This window comes from Pelodiscus sinensis, chromosome 9 (assembly GCF_049634645.1).
Source record: "Pelodiscus sinensis isolate JC-2024 chromosome 9, ASM4963464v1, whole genome shotgun sequence".
Classification (NCBI taxonomy): Eukaryota; Metazoa; Chordata; order Testudines; family Trionychidae; genus Pelodiscus; species Pelodiscus sinensis.
Window position 1 is genome coordinate 6,188,846 of NC_134719.1, and position 25,543 is coordinate 6,214,388.

Below are 25,543 nucleotides of genomic sequence, written 5' to 3' on the forward strand. Positions count from 1 at the left end.
ACATGGTGCAGGAGGCAGCTGGTGGTCGAGCATGGTCCGTACTAACCCTAATGACTTAGCAGTCATTGTTTCTAAATGTTTCCAGCCAGAAAGGAACAGAAAGAAAAACAAACAACTGCATGGCTTGTGGGTGTTTATTCCACCCGCCCCTTAGTTGAATGGATTAATGCAAAGACAACCCTTTGGGTAACAAGGTCCTGGACTGATCCACTATCACATGACAGATGGGCCAGGAATCTCCAGAGGCGAGTGTCCCTGAGAGAGGGAGACATACTTACTCAAACATACGATTTACAGACCGCTGCCTGTGTCACCACAAACACATTCTCCTGCCCCCCTTCTTCCCGCCCTCAAAACACAGCAACATGTTCAAGGAGCAGTGAACAAAAATGTATCCCAAAGGGGAAACAAACAAATAATGGATATATTTGTCTTCCTGGAAATGCCACCGGCATAAGACAACAAACAGGACGGTAGAAACATTACTGTGGAGGTCTGGTTTTAAGAGATTTCTGGGGAGACCTGTTTATCTTGCAGGATGTTGACAAAGCCTGCCTGAACGCAGAAGTCTGTGGTATTCCAGTGACAAGGGATACATAAAAGAGATATATCCCTGGACTGGATAACCCACATTCCTGTTTGCGCCTCATGATTTGATTTGTAATGCAAATTGCCCCTTTTCAACTCCAAACCAACTATCCTGCCAATCCTTTGCTTGGTCCACCACTTGTGTCCTGGGATTAGCCCCGGCATTAATCCACAGTGCTTCCCTCTGTGGTGCTCCAGAATACACTGGGTGGTTTCAGAGATTAGAGCTATGGATCACAAGATTATAGAACAGGGCATCCAACAAGCAAAGGCACGGACAGATGGCAGCAGCTGTCACTAGCACACGGGAAAAGGCTTGTTGAATGACACAGATCAAAGAAAGCAGTAAGGAATTGAGCTGTAGACCTCAGTTGGAGTATTGTGTACAGTTTCGGGCACCACATTTCAAGAAAGATGTGGAGAAATTGGAGAAAGTCCAGAGAAGAGCAACAAAAATGATTAAAGATCTAGAAAACATGAGCTATGAGGGAAGACTGAAAGAATTGGGTATGTTTAGTTTAGAAAAGAGAAGACTGAGAAGGCACATGATGATGGTTTTCAAGTATCTAAAAGGGTGTTACAAAGAGGAGGGAGAAAAATGGTTCTCCTTAGCCTCTAAGGATAGGACAAGAAGCAATGGGCTTAAATTGCAACAAGGGATGTTTAGGTTGGATATTAGGAAAAACTTCTGAACTGTCAGGGTGGTTAATGACTGGAATAAATTGCCTAGGGAGGTTGTGGAATCTCCATCCCTGGAGATATTTAAGAGCAGGTTAGACAGACATCTATCAGGGATGGTCTAGATGGTGCTTGGTCCTATCGTGATTGTAGGAACTGGACTTGATGACCTCTAATGTTCTATGAATCTATGTAGGAGAGATGGAAGAAGGGGAAGGAGAGAAAGAAAGGAGAAAACAATTTTAATTATCAGCATCAGAAAGCAGCTGAGGAATGAGATGCTCAGATGGAGGGCGTGATTGAAGATAGGAAAATCATTAAGGAAAACAGGAAATTCAGAGGCTAAAATTCAGCTGAGTAATTTAAGTGTGCCACCAGCTTGCCTAAACCACCGCAGTATCTTGTGAAGTGAGCTCACCTAGTTTTCAATAAATAGACCAAAGTCTAAGTCGTGTTGGCTTTACACTCACACAGAGTAAATTAAGAAAGCTCTCAGTGACTTTAAAACAAGGTGTGGTCAACAGTGGGCCTTCACCATGCTTGGCTTCTTGGGTTATGGTAGAGGAAAGACCCTTCTTTCCTCCCCAGAATTTGCCCCGTTTGACAGAAGAAACCAGCCCTTTTTAATTAGTCTGCTGGTCTCTAATTGATTGTCATCTGCTCCCAGCCCTTTTAGTCGCTGGACAACCAAGGCTGATCAATTGACAGAGCCGGAAGAGTACCCAGACAAGAACTACTTCAAGACAGGCCAAGAAGAGAAAACAGAATTCCACTTGTCATCATGTACAGTCCACAACTTAAGCCCCTTCAATGCATTATCAACAGTCTACACCGTATCCTGGAAAATGACCCCTCACTCTCAAAGGCCTTGGCGGAAAGGCCAATGCTCGCCTACAGACAACCCCCTAACCTCAAACAAATTCTTTCCATTAACCATGAAGCATACCTCCATCATACTCATCCAGGAACCCACCTTTGCAATCAGCCCTGGTACCAACTCAGCATCTACACAACCGATTCCATCACTGCGCCCAACCACATCAGCCACCACATCAGAGGTTCATTTAACAGTACGTCCACTAATGTGATCTATGCCATCAAATGCCAGCAATGTCCCGCTGCCATGTATATTGGCCAAACGGGACAGTCTCTATGGGAAAGAATGAATGGACACAAAAACCTATTGGAGAAACTTTCACCTGCCCAGGCCATTAATGGATCTCACAATCACTGTATTATTTCAGGCCAATTCTACAAGCCAAATACACAGGGAAGCCTTGGAACCTAACTTCATTTACAGGTTTGGGACCCATCACAAAAATATGAATAAAGACATGGCTAGCATACCGCCTTCCACATCCTAATGACTTAACCAACCAAACAATGGGTACTTAAGAAGAATTTGCACCTTCTCTATCAACTTCATGTAACATGAATGCTCTAATTCACTATTTTTTCCCCTTCCTTCTCCTCCCCATCCCCTGTTTATTTTGGAACTGGACTTTAAATACTCCATTCATCTGAAGAAGTGGGCTGTACCCACGAAAGCTAATGAGCTCATCCACATGTTTTGTTCATCTTTAAGGTGCAGCAAGACTATCCATTGTTTTTTAAGGTTTTTTTGTTGTAGGTTATGTGTAAGGATTGGAGAAGAGACAAGGATTAAGCAGCAACAGGGCGAAGGCAGGAGCAGCACAGATGGCTGGAACAGGGCCGAGTGTTGGAAGCAGACCCAATCAGGGCCCAATGCAGTCACCACAGGAGACCACCTTGTGGCTGGCACAAGTCTGGTTACTTCTCCAGGGTTAAATAGCATAGCTGGACCAATCAGTGCAGCCAAGCAATCATCCAATCAGAACACGTGTGGGTGGTACCTTAGCTGGAGCTATATCCCTAGGAGCTTCTCAGCCCACTTGGTTTCAGCAGCCATTGGGAGGAGCCCAGGATGTGACAGCTGTCTCTTTTCTCCCAGGCTTCAAGACCAAGGGCGTTATGCTCGTTGCCCTTCTTTTCCTAGAGATCTGCTTCCAGGGGAGGAAGCCCACCAAGGGAGTGGGATTTCCAGCAGCCAATGGCTAGTATAGCGCCAGCCCTAGATGCCTAACGTCAGGCATCCAGATTTCAAAATGGTGGTCGCAGTCTCTCCGTCCCTCGACTGCCTCACCTCTCTGATGGGGGACAAGGACGTGGAGACAAAGGGCCCTGCATTCATTCAGCGTGTTGCTCATCAGGCCCAAACAGCAGGCAGAACAGTTCTAAGACTGGCTTGAGGGATTGCTGAATGGTTTATGTGCTAAATAGGTGGAAACACCGTAAGAAATGCACAGGGATCTCAGCCTCCGGGGAAGATGGTGTGATCTAGCGGCTTAGGCATTGGACCTACCACACAGGAAAGATGGCTGCTGTCCTCCAAGCTTCTGTGGGATGCTGAGTGAGTTCCTTCACCTCAGCCTCCCTCCCCACTCTTTTCTACTCAGGGACTACGTCTACACTACAAGTTTTTTCAGCAGAAAATATGCTAACGAGGGACTCATTAGCATGAGTCGCAACATCATTAGCATATTGTCTGCCCTTTCTTTTTGTGCAAGGGGTTTTTGCGCAAAAAGAAGCAGTGTGGACTTTTTTGGGGGGCACAAAGCCTCCTTTTTTTGTGTGCAGAATAACTCCAGGATAGGCATAAGGATCTTGCACAAAACAGGGGTTTTGCACAAAAAAACCCTGTCCACACTGCTTCTTTTTGCACAAAAACCCCTTGTGCAAAAAAAACCCCCAGCAGAAAATATGCTAATGATGTGACGACTCATGCTAATGAGTCCCTCATTAGCATATTTTCTGCCGCAAAAACTCGTAGCGTAGACGTAGTTGTAAAGTGTTCTCGGCAGGGCCAGTCCTTCACTGTGTTTGTACAGTACTGGGCAGAAAGGGGACTGATACTGTAAACAATAATGAAAATTAGGAGTAATATTATAGCTATTCTGCTCTGAGGCACACGGGGAAAGAAGGCGTGGTGGCAGGAGGGTGGGGAACTTCAAAGAAATATAAAGGGCCCTGGATGTCATCTATTCACTGTGTTGCTACCTGAACATGGATCTTTGACCAAAATCTTTTTTCATTTAGCAGCCAGAAAAGCAATCCATGGGCGACGATAAAACCCTTATAGAGCGGCTCTGGTTGTTACTTGTAACTGAACCAGAGACAACAGATGGTCTCCTTTAATACTGTCACAAAGGTCAAAATTAGCCATCCCTATGGCTAGCGTGCTCTTGAAATGCTCAAGTGCTTGTATCTGGGCCATTATGACTAACCCACTCTCCAGAATGAGAAATGTCAAACTAAGAACAACTCTCCAAATTCTGCAACAACTCCTATCTATGGAGGACGTGTAATGCGTTCAGAGAAGGTGTCAACAGCTGCTCATAAAACCTGATTAGCCAGCCTTTTCAAAAGAGACTGTCAATTCTTTCTATTATAGCTTTAGAAGATAATATATTTACTCTGTTGTTTAAAAATATCTTTCTAGGAGCTTGAAAATATAAAAGCGTTCCCTACCAATTCTGTCTTTATTTCCCATATGGCAGCCCAAGTAAATCTGTCTCTGACATATTTGTCACACAGCAAAACTTCACAGATTTTCTGTGTGTGCCTGTTCCCTTATTTATGCAGCTGCATCCAGGTGAATGCTCATGTAAGAAAGTGGGATGTGTTTGTAGATATCAGTTGCTGCACAGCCGCTGCAGAGTATAAGATAGTGGGTTTTGGTGACACCTACAGGAATAGTACCTGGCTTTTCATTTCCTCCTGGTGGAGGCGGTTATTGGAAATTGTTTCGAATCTGGAAGACATGCCCCCAACTCAGGGCTGCCGTATCTGGGAATTAAAAAATCTAGTGATGCCTTTAAAATGGGATTCATTTCCAAAGAGGTGCGAAAAATCAAGATTTTTTTTGTGTGCATATCACGTGTATTGTCCAGGCTAATTAATCCTCAGTGCTCCAATAAGGCATGTATTTATTTCCTTAACCTTTCGGGCTATGTCTACAGTACAGAGTTTTGTCGGAAAAACGGTAGTTTTTCTGACAAAACTTGTGGAGCATCCACACTTCAAGTGCGTTTTTGTGCACAAAAAAAAAATCAAAAGAACAGAGGGGTTTTTGCACAATTGGTATTCCTCTTTCTACGAGGAAGAAGCCTTTTTTGCAAAAGAGTTCTTTCACAAAAAGGTATGTGTGGTTGGGGAAAAGAGGGTTTTGTGCAAAAAGAGGAAAAAGGAAAAAGCACAGGTGCTCTGGTGGCCATTCTGTACATAGCAATCAGAGCTCACTTTCAAGACAGCGTCCACGCAGTCTGGATACTCTCTTGTGCAAAAACGCATCGCTTTTTCAATGCACTTTTTCAAGACTTTTTTTTGCAGAAGATCTCTTCTGATAAAAGCTTCCTGCACAAGAAGTCTGCAGGATAGATGTAGCCTCCCTTAGGAGGTAGGGCAGGGAGATGTTAGGTGACTTGCCTGAGGTCACACAAGTGAGTCAATAGCAGAGCCGGACACAACTATCTCCACTCATGCGCAAATCTCTAGACCATTCTCCCTCTTATGCTACCCTTTAAACAAAATGGCCTGTTGGCAACGATAGGTGAAGAAAGAAGCCACACGTGAAATGCACTCTTCGATATATTAATGGCAGATCACCAGACAAACCAAACAAGGCCTTTGATAGCATCATCTTTGACTTGTCCTTGCTAGTTTTCATCTCACTGTATGCTTGCTGCCAAATTCCCAGCTGGATGGGAAGCCTAGGATTTGCCTGCTCTTCCTAGCCCGCTCTGGGCTCAGCTGCAATCCTGCAGAGCATTGAAAGAAATCCCATTGAATCGGGATTGATTCTGAGCATGTAAAACCCAGACTAATGACTGCTTTCCCAAAGTGAATCCCATTTCGCAGAAACGCGGCTATTAGTGCGGAACTCCATACAAGCAGTCTGCATTCAAAAGCCCTCTGCATTATTAATAGAATATGAGCTTTTGACATCAAAGGAGAACCATTATATATGCTAAACGGTGGCAAAAATTTTACCCGCACTTCAAACCTTTTCAGTTCTTTGTCCCTGGTAAATCAATCAAGGTTGACAGATGCTTTAAGGAGAGTAATCTTTGCAACGATACTGTCAATGGATAACAGAATGGAACATTGTCTCTCTGCCGTGTGAAGACATGGAGCGAGTCAATTATGGACAACACTTCACGCGGCCGCCAGCTTTCACTTGAAGTGCTGCTGTTGAAGTATTATAATCCCAACAAATGGCTGCAGAGGCGTACAATGTAAAATGAGACCTCCTGAAGCTTTGGGAAATTAATTAGCAACAACACTGGCCTATTCCCACACTTACAGATATTGGCCTGATCGTGCTAACGAGGCACTTCCCCCTCCTCTGGGCACATTCAAGGGACTGTATTTACATACACAATTTTTAATCGCCAATGCTTCCCCCCCACTTTCAAACACCCAAAACTCGAGGAATCTTTCTAGACCTTTTGTGCGGCAATCCTAGTCGCAGAGTCAATGATATTTCCAACTGTTCGCACAACTCCTGTAACTTTGAGACTGTTCCATTTGGAAAACAGTGGGAACTTCCAGGGGTCCCTTGAATACACACTGGTGCCTCCCCTCGTTGTTTTCACCTCCACAAGTGATCCATTCCCATCTGGATATGTGTACACCAAATATGCATTCTGCTCTATGCAGAGATTAATGCTTTGGATTGAGGCCAGGGTACTTCCTCCAAGCAAAACAAGAGATCAGTGGGCTGCAAAGCTGTCCTCTGATATTGAACAGCAGTGTCGCTACTGTTGTGGGACCTGCCACTTAACCGGTTCATTGTATGACACGCTGGCTCACACTGCAAACAAATCCGATGCTGCATTAAATGACATAGCAACTACATAGGTTGGGGGTGCTGACATTGTACTGTGTTCCAGCAGCACCAGACTGATCTGTGACGTGCTGGGAGCCAACAGACATTTTAATCTTCCAGCTACCACTAAAGACACAGCTACGGGTCGAGCGGGAGGCATCATTGTTTATTTAATTGTTGGCACCTATTTCCTACATCCCTTTTTAAGGGAGAGTTTGATTTATTAGAGAAACCTCGTGCCTCTTGTTAACAGAAAGAACCTGTCACACACACACGGAAACTCCAATTTTCTGTCCATTTTAGGTACTTCGCTGTCACTCTAACATCTGAACATGTTGCAGTCTTCAATGTGTTTATCCGTACAACACCCCTGTAAGCTAAGCCAGTACTATTCGTTCCATTGTACAGGGGGGAAACAGAGATACAGAGAGGCTAAGTGACTTGCAGAGGGTCTCACAGAAAGCCTGTGGCAGAGCCAAAGCTGGAACCCAGGTCTCTCAAGCACTAAGTTAGTACCTTAAATATTGAGTAATCCTTCTTCTCTCTCAAAGGCGCCTTCCAAAGTTAGGCACCCAACTCAAGCGGATTTGGGTGCCTCCTTCCCTGGGCCTTCGGGGAAAATCCCAGCCTCCTTTATTAAGCACACTCAAGTCTGATATGTATTTGAACTGAACATGTAAATTGTGACTGGGGTACTGAGGCAAATAGCCCAAGAATTTCCACAGAGAACTTGGCAATGCCAGGAACAGAAGCCAACAGCGTGGATGCCCAGTGCCCTGTTCTCAATACTTCCCACCAAATTTAGTCAACACGCTCCTGGCAGAGTGCTCTGGGGAAGATAAGAACTGGCCCAGACTTTCTGCCATTCCTTCTACCTCATCCCTTCTTCTAGAGCAGGGGTCTCCAATCTTTTTAAGCACAAGATCACTTTTTGAATTTAAGTGCAATCCCTCATCTACCTCAAACCCAAATACCCTTGCTCCGCCTCCTCCGTGCCCCTTCTCCGAGGCCCCACCCATGCTCCCTCCGTCTTCCCTCCTTCTCTCCCCCATTCTTCCTCCCTTTCACCAGGCAGGGGCAGAGGGTTGGGGTGCAGGCTCTGGTCTTGGGCTAAGGGATTTGGAGTGTGAGAGGGGCTCTGAGCTGAGCCTGGGGCAGGGAGTTGGGGTGCTAGAGTGGGTTCAGGGGAGTTTGGGTCCAGGGAGCTCAGGGCTTGAGGAGTTGCGGTGGGGGGAGGGGGTTCACGACTGGGGCAGGGTTTTGGAGCTGGCTCCCGCTGGACACTGCTTACCTAGGGTGGCTCCTGGGTGGTTGTGCAGGTGGCTAAGGCAGGCTCACCCCACCCTGGCCCTGCACTATTCTCAAAAGCAGACAGCAAACTCCCTCCATTGCAAGCCCTGTTATGCCCCCTCCCATTCTGTGGAGATAGACTACAGGGTGGGAGGGGGCACCCTGACATCAACCCCTTCCCTGTACCGCAAGCAGGAGGTTCCCGTGGGGGGCAAAGCTCCAAGCCAAACGGCAGAAGATACGCAGCACTGGGGGACGGGCAGCTGGAGTGCTGGCACTTGACAGCCTCTTGGCCAACCAGTCAGGGTCCTCTGCTAGAGGCTCCAAGATCTACCAGCAGATCCCTCACGACTGGTTGGTGACCACTGGTCTATAGCATTGGACTGTGCGGTTCTATGCTCCGGGATGTCTCCTCGAGGGATATGCACAGCCCGCCCAGGAAACACACTGAGCCTAAATTCTTGAAGCAGAGCAGGATCCCCTTTGAAGTTCTCTTCTGGCAGAGCAGGAGAAGATCATGGCGTGATGCCACCCCCGACATGGAGCAAACCTGCTGGACGTACACTCCAAGACAGGGCTGGGCTGTAGAGTTTCTCTTCTGAGAATACCTGCCAGCCTAGGAAGGACTTTCCCACTTCCAATGTAGGGTCCTCCCAGGCCAAAGTGCCACGTGTGAGGAGAAGGAGTTGTAGCAGCAAGAGAGAAGGTCCTGAGACCGGGCCCTCAGGAGATCCAGCTAAACATCCACACATTCTCACGCTGATTCTCCCCAGTTTGAGGGTCACTCCTCGCCATTCTAAACAGAGAATCTCAAAACGTGGGGATTAACAAGCCTGTCTCCCTCGTCCTTTTTCTGGTGAGAGAAACCCCGGCATAACTCCATGTCTAGGTCTCTGTGGTTGGCTCTGTATTGCAAAGCAATTACAAACAAGTCTGTTACATGAGACCATGAGCTACAAACAATTTCTGTATTGCTCCTTGATGAGAAAGCTTAGGTTGGTGTTACCTCCATCAGGAAAAGGGCCTTGTTTCTGATCACCTCGCTTCGCGCCTGCAGACTTGGCTGCTCTTGTGTCTGATGTCGTCATCGGTTGTTCGTGGGGCACTCCTCCAGCTTCCCTCTTGTCCCCTGCCCCCTAATCTCTCATTTTGGCTCAATGCGATGGCATTATGCAAATTGGGAGGATGTGAATTCACAAGGAGCACTCACTGATATCACAGGGCCAGAAACATAACGTGTGGAGTGGTGAGTGAGGGAGAAAACCAAGATCGAGGGAATACAACTGTGGTCAATGGAAGGAGCCAGAATATGACAAACTAAAACAGATTTCTGCTGGGAACTGAAGACGCCAACTTCTAGAATCTTCTCCGGGGTGTAGGATTCTAGCTCAACTCTTTCAAATGTGTGAAGAGTGGCTCCTGAACGGATAGCCATACCGGGACTGTGACGGGGCGCCGGTTCCTGCCGCCGCGGAACCGAGGACGCCCCGCACTCCAGAGGCCCCGAGGGGCAAAAGGGGCTGCTGCAGCATGGGACACAGCGCGGGACATGGCGCTCGCCGCCCCCAGGAGCGGGGGAGGCTGCCGCTCCCGATCGGGATCCTGGGTCACGTGCCCCACATGCATGGGGCTGGCTCGGGAAGGGGACATTCCCCGGGGGGGGGTTTCCCCTGCCGCGGGTGATGTCACCAGCCGGCGCCAGGGCGGAGGGGGCGGGGCCACGGAAGGCCGGCCCTCAAAAGGGTGCCGGGGGAAGCAAGCAGGAGAGCTCCGGCTGTGGGGATAAGAGCCTGGCATGGGGGGAGTCATGGCGACCAGCCAGAGGAGGGGCACGGCGGAGGTCGACGGCAGAGCGATCGGCGAGGAGGAGGAAGTGACCCAGGACGGGGCGACGGGCGACGGTAGCGCCTTAGTCAGCGCCCGGAAGGTGGGTGAGTTGCGGGGGAGGAGTCCCCACCAACCAGGCAGCGAGCCAGCACGGCTGCCTTCAGGGACCTGGGTCGGGACTTGGAGCGTGGGTGGGCCCAAGTCCCCCTCCTCACTCGCAGGCTCCATCTAACACTTAGGACTGCTAAGACTCGGGGCAGGGGCCTCGGGTCTGGTCCCGAACTTTTCTTCCGCAGCAAGCACGGTGGTGGGATAAAGGTTGGGGGTACCAAAATAAGGAACATCAGCAGGTGGCCCCGATGATGACGAGGCTGTAAGCCTGAGGGGCAACCTGACCCGTGACAGGGACAAAGTCGCTAACATCCTGGACCAGCTCCTCAGCTGCTGTCAGTTGTCCTAGTTCTGTGCACTTCGGCAGAGATGTGGCAAATTACACCAGCTAAGAATCTGCCCCCATCCATTTGAACACTTCTGGAGCCACTGTTCTTCTTTCCAGAGCTCAAGAATAAATCCTAGGAGCTTACAAATAATTTTCAGGTGCCCTACTATTTTCCCGTGAAGATTTCTCTATATATGTGCACACTGTCTTCTGGGTTGTACAATATATATAGCTAAAAACGCTACTGACACCTTATAGAGTGGCTCAAAAATTTTGTGACAATGGTTTTCCATTGAAAAAAGCTAATGCAATGAAATCAATTTTTGTGTGTGGAAATGTATCAGTATGATCAACATTTCCAACCGGAAATTATCAAAGCATTTCATTTTGACTTTATCATTTTCTTCTTCAATTAAAATATATTCATAGTTGAAACTATTTTATTATAATAGAATATAAAAGTCAAAATTATAAAACCAGACACTCTAGTTACTTTCTGGAGACCTGAGTGCACCATGGAGCTAAAAAGCTTGTTCCCTTTTACCACTGAAGTTGGTCCAATAAAAGATTTTTTCTCACCCACCTCATTAAAGTAGAAATGAAACATTTACATTTTATCAAGATGAAATGTTTCAACAAAGTTGGAACAAAATATTTTATAATATTTCATTTTGAGAATAATTCCAAATTATTTGTCCTAATTTGGGACAAAACCACATTTTTAAATCTCGGGTTTCCTGGGGGACTGAAATTCTGTTTTGCAGACCATTCTAACATTTTACAGCCTGACGTGTAGGATGACATAGGCTGTTCATATTTTTTGTGGACAGTTGTAAGATGTATAATCACAGTGTGCCACTTGTGGTATGTCTAGACTATGTGCTTCTGCCGACAGAGGCATGTAAAATAGGCTACCTGACATAGACAATGAAGCAGGGCTTTAAATATCCCCGGCTTCATTAAAATAAAAATGGTCACCGTGCTGTGCCGGCTCAGCTGATCGTCGGCACAGCGTGCGAGTGAAGACGTGGATTGGTCGATAAGGGAAGCCATTTGATGAGGCATAAGGGATCGGTTGGCAAAGGCTTCCCTTGTTGACTGATCCGCGTCTTGACTCACGCGCTGTGCCGACAGTCAGCTGAGCCGGCACAGCGCGGTGGCCATTTTTATTTGAATGAAGCTGGGGATATTTAAATCCCTGCTTCATTGACTATGTTGGGTATCCTATTTTACATGCCTCTGTCGGCAGAGGCATGTAGTCTAGACATACCCTTGGAGAAAAGCGATAATGATCCCCATTGATAATTATGAATGGAAACACAGCGAGAAACATTGCCATTAACATTTGAAATATTTCATATTTTACCTTAAAAACAAACCCACAGAGTTACATTTTGCCCCATACTTATCTTTAAAAAGGAAAATAAAAACAAGAGAAATGTTGCTTACAAAGGAGAAATCTTCAGCATTCTGGCAGAGGAGCTTAGGGAAAATTGCCTGTCTCTGAAATCTTTCTTCCTCTTCAAAGATATTCCCATACATGAAGCCATTCATCATGGTGGAGTGGGCATGGATGTCAATATAGAACTCCAGGCTAATTTTCTATTGAGACAAACAAACAAACAAACATGAGATAGATCGCAAACACATGTGGAAGGAGAACGCTGTGTTAAACGCAAGGCTGCTGTCCTTAGGACCACATAGTAGCGGTAGCATCTGCATAACCAGACAACAATGGTGGTGATACTGCGGTGCTTTATGCAAACTAACTTTGCCTCCTCAGAACTGGGGTTGAAATCTTGCAATCTCATGTGCACCTGTGGGGTGTCAGTATATCCCGATTCTTATTGGAATGGAAGTACCCCAGCTTACTTACGCTCTGTGAACACTAAAGAGGATACAATGCAGAGAAAAGGCAAAGGGAGCCCTCAGGCCTGAGATTCCTTTCTCGGCTGTTTGTAGCTTCTGTGGTTTTCTTCCCCATTGTCCTCCCTAAATGGCTAACAAGCTTCATTTCCCTTCCCCAGCTTGACTCCCCTGTGTTCTGGGTTCTAATCGCAGTACAGAACCCTGCCATGCAAGGACCTTCATTGGGGGCCAACGCCTCCAGGGTCCACTGGGAGTCTTCAGAAACATAAGAATGGCCGTACTGGGTCAGACCAAAGGTACATCCAGCCCAGTACCCTGTCTGCCTACAGTGGCCAATGCCAGATGCCCCAGAGGGAGTGAACAGAGCAGGTAATCATCACGTGATCCCTCTCCTGTCACCCATTTCCAGCTTCCGACAAACGGAGGCAGGGGACACCATTCCTACCCATCCTGGTTAAGAGCCATTGATGGACCTAACCTCCATGAATTTATCTAACTCTTCTTTAAACCCTGTTAAAGACCTGGCCTTCACAACACCCTCTGGCAAGGAGTTCCACAGGTTCACTTTGCATTATGTGAAGAAATACTTTCTTTTTTTTGTTTTAAAACCTGCTACCTATTAATTTCATGTGGTGACCCCTCCTCATGCCTAGACCCAGAGGGAGGTGTTGCGTTGAGTGACCCTCACATGACACATCCTGATTTTTTCCCTACTCTTTCAGATTTTCAAGCACCAAGCATGACATACAAAACCAGAACAGAGCTCCACACATAGCCAGATCCAACCCACCTAAGCCTACAATACAGGGACTAGGATATTGAGAAAAGCAGAACATTACTAGAAGACTCTCTGACCATAAAATGGACCATAATCAGCTGTCACAAGCAGCTAGAATCTTGAATTTAAAACTAAAATGTTTATAATACCGAGTAATTAGTTATAATTAATACCTAGGGCCAAAATAATGACCTTACTTTTCAAGCAAATCTCTCATTGACATCAACAGCCAGTTGTATAGAACACTTATATGTAGTAGGTTCCTGATCCCAACACAGCTCTAGAGTTGCCCTACAGACATAGGTTATCCTTAATCGTGAACTGCAGACAAAGAATTGCTGTGGCTATAGGTTTGATAACAATATCATAACACATTCGCTCAAGTCTTGGTGGTTTTCCCAGTACTACACAGCATGGGGCAATTAGAAATGTCATGGTGACAGCAGGGATAAAATTCAGATCTTCCTGCTCCGAAGATGCTGGCCCCCTTAGTGGAGCTATGGGGAAAAAATTATGTTAGCACTCTAGGAATTGTGACATTCATTAAATAGTTCTGCCCCTCTCCACTTGCAGGTGGTGGTATGCGTATGCATCAGCCAATATAGTACAACGTACAAAATGTATGCAGCATATAATGTATGCAAAGCTCGATCAGAGTACATTCTGCAGCTGAGTGGTACCTAGAAGGACAACTGCACTACAAAACAGCCCAATGTTATACAAAAGCATTTCATGTAACAGTAGTGGCAGCTCTCCTAGATGTTTTCTAATGAGGGAAGAACATAATTTGGCGTGTGATGCTAATATGATTCAGATTTACTTTCCCTTGGCAGTAAACCAGTGCACAACACACATTGACTGTTTAGTTTAATTAAACAGCCAAGAGAGTAATATTGCATTTTATTAAGCCTCTCCTGCATTAAGATGCTAGTTAATGCAATATCAATAGGTGACTATACTACATAGGGAAAGGAATATTTGATTGTATTTGACTCTAATATAAAAGAGTAAATTGTTTGCTACTGCCAAAACATTATACTGTTCTGTAGAAGACCAGAATAACAATAAAAAGCAGACCACCAATTCACAGTTATACAAGTGAGAGGAAATATTAGCATATACCATATGAAATATCAAGCAGAATTTTCCTCTTTAGAAAAAATAGGTTTCAGGGAATAAAGAAATTAACAACAATCACTTTCCATATGATAACTTCCCCATGAGAAGAAAATCAGCATTTCATACTAAAATACTGTAGTATGTTGTAACAGTAGATTCATAATACACTGAACTGACATCTAAAAAGTATATCTAATCTAGATATCTATGGCAACTTCTATATAAGCACCAGACAAAATTAATATACATAAAAGTCCATAATCCAAATGGTGTCTGTTCCTGCCATTTTCCCACCCATGCGTGTGCATTACAGTAAGATTTAACTGCACAGGTGGTATTCTAGTGTCATTTACAAACACAGTTCTTGGAGGGAGGCCATCAATGCACCTCATGTTTGAACTTAAATTCAGTCAGCTGTGTGTTTTTCTGATAATGATCTTATCTATGAATACAGGATTCCCATCTAAATGTGTCTGAATGCTTAACGTCTGGGGAAGTTGAGGATATTTTTAGGTGGCCCCACAGGCTGTAACTAGAAGCAATATGTTGATATAAACAACATTTAGACTGACCTCCTGCATAATACAAACCACTGAATTTCACTAAATACTTCCTGCATCAAGCCTACAACTTCTGGTTGACTTAGAGCATACAGTGAGAAAAAAAGTCCAATTTTGATTGAAAAGGCCTGAAGTAAAAGGGAATCTACCATGACCTTAGGTAAAGGTATCAGTGGTTAATTACCTTCACAGTTAAAAAACTTCACCTTGTTTCCCATCTGAATGTGTCGATTGTCAGTTTCCCCTTTGCCATTGGATTTTGTTATGCCTTTGCTTACTAGTTTAAAAAATCCTTTACGAGGAAGGATTTCTTAGAATAGTTACTTTTTGACCATGCTTAAATCACCTCCTTAACCTTCTATCTGAGAAGCTAAATTGCTTCTGAAGTCTCATACTAAGATGTATGCCATTTAACCCTGTATGGGCAAAGAACTAGAGTACAAACTGGCAAGTGTCTTGATACATGCACTACAGCATTAGGAGGAAGAGTGCTACTATAGCATAATTTGAAAGAAAATCCAAGAAAATCACATGTAATTTGGTTGAGAAAGTTGTCCAGAAATCAGTTCTAGGATTTACCGAGAAAAGGCCCGAGTTTGATTGTGACAACAGTAAATTAATCCCTGGTGTATCGCTGAGGCAGTCGAGGGAGTTATAACAGAGATGAGTTTAGCCTCTGTCTCTGGCGGTGTGTCTAGACTACATGCCTCCGTCGACGGAGGCATGTAGATTAGACAGATCGGCAGAGGGAAATGAAGCCACGATTAAAATAATCGCGGCTTCATTTAAATTTAAATGGCTGCCCCGCTCTGCCGATCAGCTGTTTGTCGGCAGATCGGGGCAGTCTGGACGTGTCGCGTCGACAAAGAAGCCTTTCTTGATCGGCACAGGTATGCCTCGTGAAACCAGGTTTACCGGTGCCGATCAAGAAAGGCTTCTTTGTCGATGCGGCGCGTCCAGACTGCCCCGATCTGCCGACAAACAGCTGATCGGCAGAGCGGGGCAGCCATTTAAATTTAAATGAAGCCGCGATTATTTTAATCGCGGCTTCATTTCCCTCTGCCGATCTGTCTAACCTACATGCCTCCGTCGACGGAGGCATGTAGTTTAGACGTACCCTGGGTGTGGAGGAGTTGGTACTCTCAGCTCAAGGAAAGCTGAGATGAGAACAATCTGCTGCTGGCACCTTGTAACGAAATGCTGCAATTACAAAACAACTGTTTTTTAAAAGAAATCTCACCTTCCATTGCCCGTCAGTGGAAACGTCATAAACATTGCCACTTTGTTTTTCTAAAATACATATGCAGCTGTCCTTATATACTCCAAAGCTACGTCTAGACTGTGCATCGTTGCGCAATAAGATATGCAAATGAGGCACAGCGATAAATATTGACCTGCCTAATTTGCATACCTAATGAGCCGCCATTTTGCAGAAGGGGGTTTTGCACAGGAAGGAGCTGTCTACACTGCTCCTTCTTCGGCAAAACCCCCCTCTTGTGCAGGAGCCGTTCTGCTGCTAATTTTTGTTGCTCCTGGGCAAGAGGGGTTTTTTGCTCGAGAAGAAGAGGTGTAGGCAGCTCCTTCTTGCACAATACCCCCTTCTGCAAAAGTAGCGGCTCATTAGCTGCGCAAATGAGGCGCGGTGATATTTATCTCCATGCCTCATTTGGATATCTTCTGGCACAACAACGCGCAGTGTAGATGTAGCCCAAGTCATCCTGACCCGAAACACTTTTACAACGAACTAGATGGATCTTCTTTACAAGGATATATTTACAGGTTGAACCTCTCTAGTCCAGCACTATCTGGTCTGGCAACATCCATGGTCCAACATGATTTGTTAGCTGGATGTCCACTTATCATGGGTGTGGTCAGATTCCTGTGATCCCATAAAGTTTGTTTACAGCCACCAGTCCTGGCTCTTAGCATTCTGTGCTGTTATTTAGCTCTAAATTACCCCTAAATGTCTTCCACTGCTTCCTGGGCTCTTAGAAGTGTTGGTAATGCAGCTAGACAATATTGACCTACTGTGGTTTAGCAAATTCTCTGGTTCACTACCAGTCAGGTCCCAAGGGTGCTGGACTAGGGAGGATCAACCTGTACTAATAAAAGGTATCCATGCTGCACAGCAGGATAAGTACTCCTTGGTAGAACTGGAATAGAATCCTAGGGCTGGAAGAGACCTCAGGAGGTCATCAAGTCCAGCCCCCTGCCCAAGGCAGGACCAACCCAACTAAATCATCCAAGCCAGGGCTTTATCAAGCCGAGACTTAAAAACCTCAAGGGATGGAGCTTCCACCCCCTCCCTAGGGAACCCATGCCAGTGCTTCACCCACCCTCCTAGTGAAATAGTTTTTCCTAATATCCAACCTAGACCTCCCTCACTGTAACTCGAGATCACTGTTCCTTGTTCTGTCATCTGTCACTACTGAGAACAGCCTCTCTCCATCCTCTTTGGAACCTCCCTTCAGGAAGTTGAAGGCTGCTATCAAATCCCCCCTCACTCTTCACTTCTGCAGACTAAACAAACCCAAATCCCTCAGCCTCTCCTCGTAGGCCATATGCTCCAGCCCCCTAATCATTTTAGTTGCCCTCCACTGGACCCTCTCCAATGTGTCCACATCCTTTCTATAGTGGGGGCCCAGAACTGGATGCAATACTCCAGATGTGGCCTCACCAGAGCTGAATAAAGGGGAATAATCACTTCTCTAGATCTGCTGGCAATGGTCCTCCTAGTGCAACCTAATATTCCATTCGCCTTCTTGGCTACAAGAGCACACTGTTGACTCATATCCAGCTTTTCATCCACTGTAATACCCAGGTCGTTTTCTGCAAAACTGCTACTTAGCCAGCCGGTCCCCAGCCTGTAACAATGCTTGGGATTTTTCCGTACCAAGTGCAGGACTCTGCACTTATCCTTGTTGAACCTCATCAGATTTCTTTTAGTATAATCCTCTAATCTGTCTAGGTCACTCTGGACCATATCCCTGCCCTCCACCCTATACCTACCTCCCCCCCTAGCTTAGTGTCATCTGAAAACTTACTGAGCGTGCAACCCATCCCCTCATCTAGGTCACAAATCTTCAGAGAAACTAGAACTGTCTTGGGATTCTGAAATTCCTTGTTTTTTAAATGATCAAGCCCACTGTATTCATGTCACCAGCTGCTATGCAGAGCTATGTGACTAATTACAAATATTTAAATAATGCATTTGAAAAATATAATGAAATTCAGCATAAATGATCTGATGGGCAAATCAGTTTAAAACATTAATCCAATATTTTGAAATGTATCCTACAAGCTGTCCAACAAATATTGTTCGTCTTCTGACATCTCCTCTTTGTCCCCCGCTCCTGTTCTGAGCATTTCAAATCCATCTCCATCCCACTCTTCCCAGTTGAAATGAGCAACAGCTCATGCTATTCCATGACACGTTACACATTGCTATAATAACCACCATTTACAGGAGCTACTCCCAGACTGTGATGCATAGGAGGAGAACGATATTTCAATGTTTCACATCTCTTTTCTTCTGAATCACATTTATTATTATTTTATCAAAGGGAAACATCTTGCACATCCTCCTTTACAGAGCAGATTCACTCCCGGCATTGTTAATATAATACAAATGTTCCCAGGAGCAGAAGTCTTTGTTCACAGGCTCAAAAGGAGCTGGCCTGGTGTTACAGTGGACAATGGCAGCATTCATAATACTTGGTCCTGCCAAGAGTGCAGGTGATGAGACTAGATGACGTCTCGAGATTCCTATCCAGTCCTGCGATTCTACGATCTATAGTTATTGTGCTGTTATCTGTCAGTCCTCCACATCATATCACAGGCCTTTGCTATGTCCCAAACTGCAGAGGGTCAGTTTGGAGTTTTGTTTTGCAACATAGTTAAGTTGTGTTCCCGAACTATAATGACCTCGCTATACATCTCAAAGCACTTTAAATACCATACATGTTTAGAGTTGAACACCATTTCTCAGGTGAAACGTTTTTTCTCTGAAAAATACAGTTTGAATTACCTGAAACATGTTATTTCACATCAGTTTTACCAAGTTGTTTCAATATAAACCCTTCCTGCAACAACAAAAAACCCACTGAAGCATGTCACTTCAACATTTCCCCAACGAAACATGTCAATGTTTTATTGAAACCAACTCCCGGTTTAGAAATTTGCTTCAGTTTGATTTTAAAAACCATTCTGAGAATTCCAGAACTAAATGAAACATTTGGTTTCAAATTGTCCAAAATGTATAATTCAACCCAAACTCTTTTCTCCCACCCAACATTACGGTTCACCAAAACGTTTTTATATTGCGTCAAGTTAAAACACTTTTAAAAAATGCTGAATCACCCAGCAAGCTGAAAAAAAAATACAGCTGTTGCACCGCGCTAATTGTTTCTTCCGTTCCTGACACAATGTCACTTCTCAAGTGCAATGCTGGCAGAAAAACTATACGCTCTTAAGACCAGGAGTGAAGAATACACCATCAGTCTGAAACTCCAGCTAAAATTCACTTAGAGATTTAGATGTAATTAGGGGAGTAGGCATTTGGCTAGCCTCTTGAGCTAGTACTGGCCATGCTGCTAAGAGCGCTAGGAGCAGAGGTGAAAGTAAACCCTAGAGTCCCATGTGGATCTCTGGCAAGAGCCAGCCAGGCTGGGCACTCAGCTGCAAGGGGAGGGGCAGGGTGAAGTCTGGCTCCTGGGGCTTCCTGCTGCTGCCGTGCTCAGCAGCAGGCAGCCAAGAGGGTAAAAGGGTCTGGCTGAGGGTACACTGAACACCACCATCCGGTACTGCCCCAGCCTCAAGCCCCCTCCCCCGCTGCCATTTGAGGGGAGGGGCAGGGCTGCAGCCACACAGAGGAGGGAAAATGCAGAGCTTGCTGCATTCCTCCCCTGGGGCGGCTGGGAGCGAGCGGAAGGCCATTCTCCCTTGCTCGCTGAGAGACAGAGGAAACAGGAAGGAGAGCAGGGACCGGTATGTGCTGCTGCAACCCTCTCGCCCCCAAAATGGCATCCTTGCCCCCCCACTCACCCCTACATCCCCAGTTCCCTGCCCTGAATCCTGCATCCCCACATCGCCCCTGCTCTGAGCCCACCACACCCCCAGCCCCTGCCCTGAGCCCATCCTCATACTCCCAGCCTTGAATCCTGCTATCCTCCCACGTCTCCAGCCCCCTGCCCTCACCTCCTGCACCCCACCCCACACTTAAATTTCTCACAGATATTGTCGTATCACACACACATCCCATCTCCGTGACCTGAGCCACCCCCTTTCCCCGCCAGGGAAGCAACACAACAGTACCTGTATGAAACTTAAGCTACTTTCATCCCTGGCTAGAAGGTCTTTAATGGCCATGAATGCTCTTCTGAAGTTACTCTTGGGGGGGATGAAGATCCCTGTGAGGAAGATGTAACTATACATGTAAGCACATTCCAACCAGTCCTAAGGAGATCTTTGGGGTATTTGTATAGCAGTGAGCTCAACCTGGCTGTAGTTTTTAGATGGCATCCAATAGAAGAAAAAGAGAAGAAGAAGAAGGCATTTAAATGTGGCCCAGTCTCTTTTGCTTACGTGTGTCACAAATGTTATGCAGAAGATAATGAACGACCAAACTTTTCTGGCTGCCATTTGAGAGAGTTACAAGATACATTCTAATCTCTGATATTAAACTCATCACTTTTCTTTAGGGGTAGAATGCAAAATGATTTAGATGCCTTATAAAAGTCACCGAGCAATTTAATTCCCTCACGTATCTTTCTGTGGTGCTGACAATAAGTGGGAGAAATTTTCTCTCCCGTTTGCACTCTCCCTTTTAAAGTAAAGCTGTAATTACCTATGAGTAGGGCTGACCTGGCTTGCAGAGCTAGAGAAAACAGATTTAGAGGAGGTCTCTTCTCTCTCCATCAAACCAGGAATCACTTGGGAACAGTTGGAATCACCCGGAGAGCACACCTCTCCATCCCCAATGCGACATTTAGTGTTCCCTTCATTTAAAGGAACAGGCTTCACTTCGTCTTACTCCTGACAACAGATCAAATGAATGAGCAAGTGGTTCTTTGCTCTAGAGTTCATTTGCCCCCTGCTACCATGACCCATGTCGTAGATTGATATGCTGGGTCAGCCTAAAATTTCTGGTAGATATATATGAAATGGAAGGGTGAGGAGCCAAAAGAACCCAGCAATAAAGAATAAAAGCTGATGTCCATTATCAGGGTACCAAACAGTCAAAGTAACAGAGAGGCTGGAATTTGGTGCATGGTGCTATTCAAAGGCCTATGGGAAAATAGATTCTTGTTTTCTTGCATTTGTATTTCATTAGCGGAATACCTTTGGAGGGTCAGTAATTAAAGGACCAAAAGAAAAATTATATTAGTAGCTAGTGCAGACATGAGCAAAGCTAGAGTTTGAACAGTGCAATTATGATTCTTAAGGAAAGATTAAAAAAAAATCAATAAAAGCTATAATAAAAGGATAAATGTGCAGTGAGCCCAGAACATGGGCCACTAGAGAGGCAAATGATGCAGGGAAAAGCCAAGTCTGTCCACCAGCTGTCACTTCAATATGGATTTTATTAATTCTCTGATACAGCAATTCATTTAGAAGGAGTGTCAAAGAGTTTCCTTCGCTCATACAGACAGCCTGCTGGGGAGGCGGTGGGGGGAGGGGAGAGGAGTGCATCATACAGGAGTTAAAATCACAGCTTATCATTTGCAACGGTCAAAGCAAAAAGAAAGGTCCCCAGCCGCCTCTATCATTGGTGTAAATTGTCACAACAACGGACAGAGCAGTTTCACTGAGGTCAGTTGAACTAAGGTAATTTACATTAACAGGGGATTTGGGTCCTCCAAGTTTCAGAAGATCTCAGAGTGGTAGCCGTCCACTTCTTCAGATGAATTGGAGTGGAAATAATGGAAACCAAGAGATATATGTAACAGCAGAAGAGGCTAAGTCATGAGTCCTACAATTCACAAATACGTCTACTGTTATCTCTCTCTCTTGGTTTCTGTTATTCCCACTCCAATTCATCTGATGAAGTGGGTTTTGCCCACAAAGCTTGTGGTTCCATATATTTTTGTTAGTCTCTGACATGCCACTGCGCACACTTTGTTTTTAAAGTTTCAGAAGAGTTAGAGAAACTCCTACAGGTCTAGTTCTTATGCTAAGCACCCTCCCCCTTTAGTTTAGAAACCTTCCAATACAAAACTTTCACAAGACCTCCAGAGCTTCCAGCTGTCTCTGGACTCCAAACACATAGAGAAAACAGCCCATTTTCAATTCTACTGGAACCAGTAGGAGCTAGAATGTCAGATATAACACAAAAGTTAACAACAAGAATAGAAAAGTTAGCCACGTATTTTCAAACCTCCAGTGAGATGTCCGGATTCAGGCCCACTATTAGGTGAAGGTTTAGATTGGTTCTAACAACATACAAACTACTTCACCCATCTCTGCACCTCTAATTATGTGCCATACAAATGACAGGGTCTTATGACTAGTTGATTACCGCAAGGAATATGTTTTCGTTGCACACAGAAGGTCCCAGAACAGAGGCTTTCAGATTTTTTTTCATTATGTAAATTTTCAATTTTTACTGATCTTTACTGAAAAATTGTCAGGTTTTACAAAAGCGACTAGTCAGTTTCTACTGATTTTCATTCAACTTTTGCACCATTCACGTACATGAAAGTACCAATAAATGTTTTAAAAAATCCTATATTTTACATTAGCTGGATGCGCTTGTTAGTAAACGACGAGTCTAGGTGTATATCTGAGGCTGTTAAAGAAAGGCAATTCAGTAGAACATACACATATATCTGCGTGTGTGTGTACGTATTGTTAATGTACAGTTCATGAAATAGACCACAACATTAAATTGCTTTCACTTCCAGTACCCCGAATGTCTCTATTTTTCTACCATCCTGTCACCCAAAATTATTTTTCATATGTGTCCAAAAAACTTGATGTTAATTTTTGCACTAATTTTCACTCATGTTAAGGGGAGAGTTTAAACAAAATTAAAATGAAACATGAAGGATTTTAGCCTTATCTTATTAGAGACACATCCTCCCATTTCATACACATGAAGACGCCTCTCCCTTTTATAGCACCTCTTCCATCTTTTCTCCATTCATAATATCATGAGTCATCTTCCCCACTTCACAATCATGCAACACCCCACTGACAACAGGTTGAATCGCCCTAGTCCAGCACTAGTATGGGAAAATCCATGGTCCAGCCTGATTTTAATTAGCCAGAGGTCCACTTCTCATGGGTGTGGCCAAGTTTCCCGTGGTCCCATAAAGTTTGTTTACAGCCATCAGTCCTGGCTCTCAGTGTTCCACACGGTTCTTTAGCTCTAACTTACCCCTAAATGTCTCCTAAGAGCCCAGCAAGCAGTGGAAGTGTTGGTAACGTTGCTAGACAATATTGACCTCTTGTGGTCTGCAAATTCTCTGGTTTGGCACCAGTCAGGTCCTGAGGGTGCCGGACTAGAGAGGTTCAATCCGTAGATGTAATGACTAGAGTCCAGGTTGTCTAGCGGAGTTAAAAGCAGAGGGTTAAATACAGGATCCTCATAATATTGACCTCCTATGGTCCGGCAAATTCTCTTGTTGGGCACCGATCAGGTCCCAAGGGAAGCAGCCTCAATGGCCACACTAGTAATCACTGGTACATAAGAGGAGAGGGCATTTAGGTTAGTTCCTGCTCTTTGATACAGAGAGCCTTGATAGGTATGGCTGGGGTCAAAGAGGAGTCCGGACACCTGTAGAACAAGCTCTCAGCACAGAAATGAAGATGATACCACGTGACCTGCCAGGTCTTCATGGACCAAACACAGAAGACCTTCGGGACTCATGAACCACAGCCTGCCAACCATCATGTGTTCTTTAACCACACCAGCTTTACTGGGTGCCAACCAAAATTCAAGACTTACCCTGTTCTAAGAAATACTGCAATGTATCAAGTATTTTGCTTGGTGCATGTTAGCACTGACTGATGCCCACTGTCGCGTGACTAATATTGACACACAGCTTACATCGCCATTAACTCTTCTAAAAGTCTGGGAAAGGGCCCATCGTATCACATACCCTTTTAGATCCATGAGTTCGGTAAAGAAGACGAATGCAGTGCCCATAAAAGTTTCTAGCCTGGCAGCTCTGAAGACGGCTGTTCATCCACAGAACAGGGATACAGTGCACCAGAGCGTGTGAACCCTGCTCTGAAGTGACCACCTGTAGGACTGAGAGAGTAGGTGAGGGGTGGCCTAGCACAGGACTAGGAAGCCAGCAATTTTGAATTTCTAATCCTGACTTGACTTGCTCAGCCTTTGCCTGTTAGTCTCACCAGTGCAGCGCTAATCATCACTCTCTCCTCCTGAGGCCTAGCTGTTGTTTGGAAAGTGCTCTGAAGACATGAAGCACTTTAGCGGATTTGTGTTAAGTATTAGTTCATGTGCCAGGCCAATTCACTTTTTGACCCCTCTGCAGAGACTCTGAAGAGACTTCCAGTTAGTATCAGCTATGACACGTTGTGTGATTTGGGCAGCTGGCCACTAGCAACTGGACTGAAACCAGCCACGCACACGGGACACAGAAGAGCAGTCAGATGGTAGTAACATTTGGTCATGACAGACCTGAATTGGATTTGAAAGGGTGACCTAGAGGTGAAAGACTCCCTCAAGAAGCCTTTTGTATTCAAATGCATATTAAATTAGCTGAGGAGACAATGTCAAGACCCAGATCAAGTTGAGACAAGCCTTTGAGGTCAAACACAAAAGCAATTTTGGTGTAACTTAAGCCTCATCTGCACAGGAACCAGAAAATGAGCACCTTGGGTCTGACCCAAAACCAAAGCCATAAAGGTGGATTAGAAGAAGGGCATTTGAATCACGTTTCGCACATAATTCCAGATGGGTTTCAGGCCCGTAGGCAGGAATTTCAGGCGGGGGCGGCTTTTTGTAAATGTGGCCCACTCTTTTTTTAAATACAAAGGAGTTCAAAATAGTTGTGCAATGACTGTGCATAAGAAAGGTGAATGAATATTCTGAGTGGAAACAGTGATTGGGGAAATGATTTCGTTATACTAAAATGTTAGACAGTAATAAGGGTTTTATAGAAATTACCTTCTTGGATCATGGTGGGCAGTGCGGCCGCCGCTCTACCTGCTTGGTGAGGCCAGTGCTGAGTGAATGTGGACAGGCTCTGGTAGCAGGACCAGCCCTGGGCTGCTCCTCGTGCACAAGTGGGGACACTGTTCCCCCGACCCTGCTGTTCTGTCACCAGCCTCGTCCACCCATCCCCCCGGAACACACCACTCTCCCATCATCCTAGCACAGTGATTATCAAACTTTCTGGCTCATGGTCCACCTGGCTCAATGCAAACCTTTCCGCGGACCTCCACTTGCTAGGGGAACTCGCCGTCAGTCACATAACGACATCCGAGCCATTTTGCGAGTGCTGCAGATAAGGAGAACT

The 25,543-nt window shown here is 45.3% G+C and overlaps 1 protein-coding gene across 2 annotated transcripts in view; it reads right to left on the bottom strand.

Moving 5' to 3' along the window:
* Positions 1-25,543, bottom strand: part of BEND5 (BEN domain containing 5) — a 1,533,100-nt gene that overhangs the window by 145,920 nt on the left and 1,361,637 nt on the right. For both annotated transcript variants that reach the window (XM_075935948.1, XM_006126434.4), the window contains one exon: positions 12,180-12,332. In XM_075935948.1, the coding sequence (XP_075792063.1) occupies positions 12,180-12,332 (153 nt within the window). The remainder of the gene's footprint in view (positions 1-12,179; positions 12,333-25,543) is intronic.